Source organism: Aulonocara stuartgranti (assembly GCF_965226115.1).
Source record: "Aulonocara stuartgranti genome assembly, chromosome: 15".
Lineage (NCBI taxonomy): Eukaryota > Metazoa > Chordata > Actinopteri > Cichliformes > Cichlidae > Aulonocara > Aulonocara stuartgranti.
Genome location: NC_138951.1, coordinates 18,618,561 through 18,626,793, shown reverse-complemented (window position 1 = coordinate 18,626,793; position 8,233 = coordinate 18,618,561). Strand labels below are relative to the sequence as shown.

Genomic DNA, 8,233 nt, shown 5'->3' with positions numbered 1-8,233 from the left:
TTGTGGTTCACGAGACCTTTCCAGTCAAGAATGTGTGTTCTTTATATTTCATTAAGCTCTTTGCTGTTATTTATTTATGGGAATTTTTTGGTTGTTGTCATTATAACAAAACTGTAAATAATAGCCAGCGTTAGTTGTGCAGATAGATGTGAAGAAAAATAGTAAATGGATCCAGATCAACAGATTTCCCACTAATCTGTTCATAACATTTGAAGTAATCGTTCACTTTATTGAAACTAGAGAGCCATTTCTATTTTTACATAGATTTTTATATGCTTTACATATAGTATTCTATCAGATTTTATTTTACCTCACTTTTTAGATTCAACTGAGTTACTTTCCCTTTTATCTTTTGTTGGTCTAATTTGTTTTGAGCTTTTCTCTTTAAGCTACTTATGTTTATCATTCTGGAGGAGTACTTGCAGATTCTTCACTTTCAGACCCAAAACTGGGAAAATATTTTATAATTTCACAAACCTTTTGGCTGTGGACCAGTGTGATTAATTTGCAGACTCATTCTTGAGGGTTTCCTCTCCAACATGTGATGAGAAAAATGTGGTCAGCAGTTTTGGTTTGATTCGATGTGGAAAACTGACATCAGAGAAGTAAAATAAGCTGCTAGACCAGGGATGTCAAACGTAGGCCCCGGTGACCAGAATCGGCCGAGCAATCGAGCCCACTGGACAGCTTTGGAAAATGTAATTGTCATTTATGCTACACCAAAGTAAACAAGATAAACAACAGAAAGTTCCTGTTTTTTCATTATCTGCTAAAGAAATGTATGTTTGTTTGTTTGTTGTGTGGTTTCACAGAACAAAGCACATTTTCTGTGAATTAATGAAAACTTTATATTTTATAATTACAGGGCAGTTTTGGCCATGAAAATCCAGAACATATTCTGTAGTTTTACATCTAGATTTTTAAGACATAGCACCCCCAAATGCCACATAGGTAGACACACTAAGCAGATAGTCACAATAAACAGTTCTTGTTTATTCACGGTTCATTTCTTACACTGTTCAAGTACAAAGTTAAAATGCCTTTTTAATTAGTTCATATTCATACAAGAGTAAAATAATAATAGTGCCTTTCTTCACTACCGCAAACATAAATACAGTAAATGTAAAGACAAACTTGATTTATACTCCTAACAATAAATTTTTCTTGTTTTCAGATAAAATTTTAGCACCTTTTGAAACACCAACAGGTCCTCCTTTTCCTAAAAGCTCATCTTACATTTAGTCCATGAGATGAGTGTCTGCATGCGCCACAGCATTGTATTTGTAGGTGTTGTGCATGTATCTCTGCGTGTGAGCGTCGGTTGCTCTGTGTCATAGCAGTGTGTGTTTGTCTGTGTATGTATGTGTGTGTTTGAAAGTGTATCAGTGTTTAAAACAGCGCATCACTCAGCCTAAAAGCTGTCGATAGGCGAACAGAAACATCATCACCGTATCACCCATCACTTAAAAACGTCAGCTCCTTTCCTCACACTTTTCCCCCCCATGGAGCTCTCACACAGAGACGTGTTGGAGAAAAGGAAAATAAACAGCTGGAAACTGTAAACAGGCTGAAAATCGTCATGCCTGTGCTGAACCAGCAGCCTCCAGAGCAAATATAACAAACGCCGGTGAGCCCCAAGACTTAAACCACTGGCAGCTGCAGTGAGTGATCACGCTTTTAATGCGATGCTCTGCTGAGAAATTTGGATCCTGGCGTACAGTCAGGTGTCACTTTGTCACAAAACGCCCACCAAGCAATGGCTTACATGTCAAGCTCACACATTTTATGGCAAGGGCACTCCCCAATGGCAGTGGTCTCCCTCAGCACACCACAAATATGGCTCGAGGAACGCAACAACAAGCCTGATGTTTGGATGTGGCCTCTAAACTTCCCAGATTGAGGGGGGGCCTATACAATATTAGGCAGGTACTTTAATATTATGGCTACTTTGGCGTGTATATACATCTAGATATAAATATCCCCATCTAAAAGTTGTGAAGTTATTTAACTGTTTAACAGCTTCTGAAGAAGCTCAGATTTCCGGTTGACCAAAACTTTAGGAACTAAGTTATTAAATTTGATTTAAATGTTTTGGCATGGATCAGATCTGCACACGGCCTTAAATAAATCTGAAATGATAAAATTCTGTGAAGCTCATGTATTTTATTAATACGTTTCTTAAGTCTCAGGACCTCCAGACTGGGAACTGCCTTGTGCCAGTGGAAATTCAGCTTTTACAGACAGCTTTAACTCAACCCGTCTCTGTTTGAGAGCATCGCGCGGCTCATAGCTTCAACGATTTAAAATAGAACAAGTCACTATACTAACTGTAATATATGCTTTCTCTAGCCTCTCTCTCTCCACTCTAGGCTGAGACTGAACTGAACTGAGCACCAACCTGGAACAGTACACACACACAATAACAGATTATTACTGTAATTATTATTACCATATTATTATTATCGTTACTCCCTAATCTAACATGGAATCGGAGATTACACTGACTGACTGACATGCAGCACCTGGGGAGGGGCAGGGCAGGGCGAGGTGGGGTTATTGGAGTGAGGGAGAGATTAGGGTAAGGGTGGGCAGGATTTGGGAGCACCAAGCGTCGTGGGCCATGATGATGTCACAGCCAGCAGCGCTGCGGAAAGCCTGATGGCGGACAGGCGGCCGGCAAGAACACAGTGTGTATGCATGTGTGAGTGTAGCGGTGTTGGGTGTTCTGTAGCGAAAGGAGAAGCGTGAAGGTTGTTTCCAGCAAATGAGAGTGTGAGTGTGTGTGAGACCTGCAGGAAGAGCACTGTAAAAAAGAGCAGAGTTTAAAAAGCACCTGAAGGTTGGTTGTAGAAACGGAGAGTAAACACGATGGAACAAAATCTTTGAACCTGCTGGCTTACTGTGGCTATGAGAGGTTGTGCATGTTTGTGTGAAGGTCTGTGTGTGTGTTTGTGTGTGTGAGACGGCATAGACTGCATGTGTCCAGTTGTTAGCTGGTATCTGAGGAAGGTCTGAGGATCGGAAGGCTTCCTGGAAAAGATGGTCGTCCGAGGACCAAAAGCACCAGACTGAAGTGTTTTCTCTAAAGGCAGCCCTGTCTAAATAAAACATACATATGAACTTGTTTCTCATGTGTGTGTGTGTGTGTGTGTGTGTAATAAATACAGCCACCACATTGGATGACATTTCCTCTTCACAGAGCAGCTGAGTTCATCCCAGCATGCATTGGGTGAAAGGCAGATGAAACACCCAAGAAGGCTCACACAGCTGAACCTGTGTTACATAAGGAAGCTTCTTTTTATTTATACAGGGCTATCTGTTTCAGTCACAGGAAGTAGAAAGCCAGCATATTGTCCACAGAGTAAAGTCGGCCTCTGCTTTCAGCCGACGCAGAACGGTGACTGTAGGACGTTTTGGATCCCTGTGAAGCACAGGGGGAGAACGAGTGCCAGGGGGATGGCAGACTAGTCACTTAACTGACAGTGGAGCTGAGGCACAGAAAGAAGCTGCATTGTAAGAGGAGGGAGCGTAAAATGCTGCTGAGAAGAGGATGCTGAATGTCTTCTACTTCTAACCACCAATGTTTTAGGTTAATGCTTCTCGGAGGCGATGGTGCTCTGCAGGCAGAAATAATCCTGCAGAATGAGTTTAACCTCATTCTGTAAAAGACAGAAGTGCCTTAAACCTGGATTTTTTTTTGAATGACCAGCAGGGGGCAATGCAAGAAAAGACTACTGGTTATTTTAAGTTGATGGATAAAATCCTGTCCTTTATATTCCCTATGGTTGGAGTTGGAGATTGAAAGCACATAAACAGAGACACAGACATCCTGAACTGAGATCCTGGGAATTTTGCTATGTTGATAGAAGTTTAACTTCCAGGGGAAAAATACCTTCTTTCTTTTTCTTATTTCTGTTTCTTATGTCCCAGTGACCTTTGAAATTAAAGCTAATTTAGATAGTATTTCAAAACTGTCCAAATAAATGCCTCGAGGGGCTTTCTCTTTAAAGGAGCTTTTTGCAGCTGTTTGCAGCTTTTAACTAAATCCTTCACCATCAGGGGGCAGTGTTTTCCATGTGGCTCTGTTGATATGGTTTTACCCTCTGATATTTGCTTTTATTCCTCAAGAGGCCTTTCATTCATTTACTCCTTTCATTTGCCAGACTGCCAGCCTAAGTAATAATACATAAACCTGATGTGCTATCTTGTGGTACAAAGTGGTATTACACGGTCCTACTTCACCAACGGCTGATTTCTCTCTAACACATTTAAGGAATTGTCAAAAGACCTTCTTCTGCTAAGTTGATGTGAATTTAAAGGGAAAAAAAAAAGTTTGATTAAAACTGTTCACTTCTATTTTGAGGTGAGATTTTCATATGAAACTCGGAATACTGTTAGTATACATTTGAGTTCACTGTACATATAAAAAATAAAATATGAATAGAATGAAACAAAAGCTAAATCCAGTTTCTACTTTGGTATCTTGGCAGTATTTGGATCTTATGTTCAAATGCCAGTTCAAAAACAGACAACAAAAGCATTGGAGTTAGTGCAGTTAGTACACATTTGGAGGACACTGTGCCACGTCCTAAACAATAAATATATTTGCATTTCATGATCTCAAATCCACTCAAACACTAAATTATTTTGCACATTACTTAATGTTTGGAATTTATGATGCTGGAGAGTTGTTAGCATAACATTTTACAGAAATTTCCCATTAGCCCTAAACAATACCTTGAAGAAATAGAGGAAGTCAAAAGATAAGTTAAATTTGAGATTACTTGAATTTAACTTCAAATCTATCAACCTAACATCCAATGAACGTCGTCTTCTGCCTTCAATAATGTTAACGAGGCAAACTTTGGTATAATATGATGACATCTACTTGTTCCTGATGATCATCAGCTGAGTGACATCAGAGTAATATTACATTGAAAATGAGCACCAAAGTCATTTAACAGTTGTCATCCCAGCGTAAGTGAAACACGAGGAAATATTTTCATTATTAAAAGCATTCGTGAACCTAGTGTCTGAAAACCACCAGGAAGTAATCAGTACAGTACAGAGATGGTTTGCTTGTTGTGAGGAAAGTAGAAGTAGCTTGTGTTTTATATACGGTGTATAGAGTACATTTGCAGTATGAAGTATGGTTGTCTCCCACTAGAGGGCACTCTAAATACTGAGGATGCAGACAGCAGCAAGGATGTTTCTACTGTACTAGTTTTAAATTTCATAACTGTTGTTTACATTCAGAAGGTTTTTTGCTTTTATATATGTCAGCATTTTGATCTTATAATAAGGCTGTTAAAGTTAACTGAAACTAAACCACAAATTAGTTCACTGAAATAAAACGAAAACTAACCAAAACACTTACAAAACTATATAAAATATTAAACTATACAGCAACTGTCTTCGGGTTTAGTCAATTTGTCAACCAGGTTGAGGACACCAGGATGTCTTCATCTCTGTGTTTGTTTTGTTGTATTGTATTATTCCATCGTGATAAAAACTACCATACATTTCATAATAAGGAGAAGTAAAACTAACACTGAAACTAAAGTGATAATAGTAAGTCCACCCTGGAGACACAAGAAACTACTGAAAAATACAAAAATCAAACATTAACAAGTAAAATAAACTCCTCAAACCACAGCTGCATCCCAATAAAATTCTGTTTTATTTTATTATTTCATTTTGCTTTAGATAAAAGTGGATCTCTTTTTCTTTCTTTTCTTTGCACTGAGGTATAAATTCATCTGCAAGGATTATTTGTAGCACAAGAGCATCCTCCTCCTTTAAGAAACATTTAAAGGTTATAGTCTTATTAAGCTGTAGTCACACTAAGAAAAACGATCTATATATTAATCTGAGCTGGTCCCAAAAAGTTGATTCTGTTCATCTGGACGTAGCATTTTCAGTGACTTCCTCAGTCTCACCTGACTGCAGGTTTCCCCAACCTTATAAACAGTACCTTTGTATAATGACTAAAACTAGCACCAGTGAGTAACAATGGACTGTGAGGTCAGTTTCATGATCATAAACATGCAAATTGCCATACCATTCACAGAGAGTTGGGGAATGACTGCAATCACAGCATGAAAGTGAAAAGATGAACTCTTAGGCGTCCTCCTCAATTCAGAGATGCCATCCACTTAGCCAGAGGTTGTTTGATTTCCCCAATGTATGAATCGTGGCAATCCTTCTGGCACTTAACAGCGTGAACTATATTACTCTGTTTGTGCTGGGGGACCTGATCCTTTGGGGGGAGCAATTTTTGGCGCTGGGTGTTTTAGGGTTTGAAAGCTACCGAGACGTGGTGTTTACAGAAAATACGTCTCAGCTGTTCTATTACTCCTGAAAAAAAAAAAGATCAATAAACATTTTTGCTTAGGTAGCAGTTGTCCTTCTTTCCAGGATTGCCTGGAGCTTCCTTTAGGTGTCTTCCCAGCTTTACTGAAGCCTTTTTGGTACAATGTTCTTCCACTTCCGCTGTTCACTCGAGCGAAACGTTCCTCCCATTGAAAGTGCTATGTCCAGAATCAACTTTTTGGGATTTCCTTACCTGGAGCATGCATCAAGAAATCTAAGCTGCGTTATCTTCCTTTTGGACACTCTCCTGCACCCTCATTCAATCCTTAAACCTCACAGCTACCTGTTTTGCCTGCTGTTGCCTCCACCTGCTCGTCTATTTGAACTCAAAACTGCAGCGACTGAAACAAGCAGAGACCATTCAGTCTCCAAGAGCACCAAAATCTGTAAAAGTGTTGTATTAAAGTGGCACCATTTCGATTGTATCACTGCCTGACCAGCACCACGAATGTTACGTGTGTTTGTGTGTCTTTCTGTTTTCACAACACATGAATACAGTAAAGTGTTGCGGGACTCATTGGTCTGTTTGTACGTATTCATAGAGATCTTAAAGACAGAAAAAAGGCAGGGCATCTGTGTTAGTTTGGCGCCCCCTGGAGGTTTGAACTCCAGCTGATACGACACAGTAAAGCCAGAAGACATCAGTTTCAAGGTTGGACAGGAAGTTTGTGTATGACAGAAAACTGTACCTGTGTGTGTGTGTGTGTATGTGTGTGTGGTAGCACGGTAGCACCAGGGGACTAAGGTCAGCCAGTGGTCTACAAGGGATCTCAGGAAGCAGTCCTTTACAGAGTGTGTATGTGAGTGTTTATGTGTCTATGTCCGGTCATCTGTTTCATTTTGCGTCAGCCAACCTTCATGTACTGACTGTACACTGTGTATGGTTATCAGTGTCTGTTTCTGTTTATATGTGTGTGTCTGTACGTGGGAGGGAGTTGGTGTGTGTGACTAGTTGCAGGCAAAATACTCCTTCAGAGGAGCAAAAAGGTGCCTGATGACAGGGACGCTCCACGAACGCCCCAGAAGCCTTTGTCTGGCCAGACGACTCATGTTGGACACGTCGGTGTAGTGGACGGGGAAACCAAACACCCTGAAACAGACCACACAGATCATTACTTCAGACTTTAAATAGAAAAAGGTCTGTGAAGCAAAGCCAAGAAATATTTCAAATCACTTAGGATCCTAAACTTAAAAGAAGATTCTTTTTTTCATTTGAATTTGTTATATTTGTTAGTTTTTGTCTTTCAAAGATTCAAAAAGTTTATTGTCATGAGGACAAAGAAAAGCATTTCTCTGTGCAATGAAATTCTTTCTCTGCTGTCCACACACAGATGCTGGTTAATATGTGCAAATAAAATTGGAACAGATAAAATGCAAATAGTATAAATAAATAAATGGAGACAAAAACTGAAGTGTTAAATAGATTGGTGTGCAAAAGAGCTTTGAGCTTAATGCTGGTTTAATATGTAAGATGACCTGATGTGCAAAATTATTACTGTTAAAATAGTTCAGCTGTTCAAGAGTCTGACAGCAGTGGGGAAGAAGGAGTTGTTGAGTCGGGATGTTCTGGATTTCACACTTCTAAACCTTTGTCCCGACGGCAGAAGTGTGAACAGTCCATGTTGGGGGTGTGTGGGGTCTTTGAGGATGGAGGCAGCTCTCCTCTGGACTCTGTGATGGTAGATGCTCTGCAGAGAGGGCAGCAGAGTCCTGATGATCTTCTCAGCAGCTGTTATTACTCTCTGCAGGCGTTTGCTGCAGTGATGCAGCTGGTCAGTGTGCTCTCCACAATGCAGCTGTAGAACTTGCTGAGGATCTTGGCCGACATACCAAATTTCCTCAGCCTCCTCAGGAAATACAG

At 40.0% G+C, this 8,233-nt stretch overlaps 1 protein-coding gene across 7 annotated transcripts in view; it reads right to left on the bottom strand.

Moving 5' to 3' along the window:
- Nucleotides 1–972: 972 nt before the first annotated feature.
- LOC309689940 (DNA (cytosine-5)-methyltransferase 3A-like) overlaps nucleotides 973–8,233 on the bottom strand; it is a 104,695-nt gene continuing 97,434 nt past the window's right edge. For all 7 annotated transcript variants that reach the window (XM_082506669.1, XM_082506667.1, XM_082506668.1 and 4 more), the window contains one exon: nucleotides 973–7,462. In XM_082506669.1, the coding sequence (XP_082362795.1) occupies nucleotides 7,321–7,462 (142 nt within the window). In that variant the 3' untranslated portion in view covers nucleotides 973–7,320. The remainder of the gene's footprint in view (nucleotides 7,463–8,233) is intronic.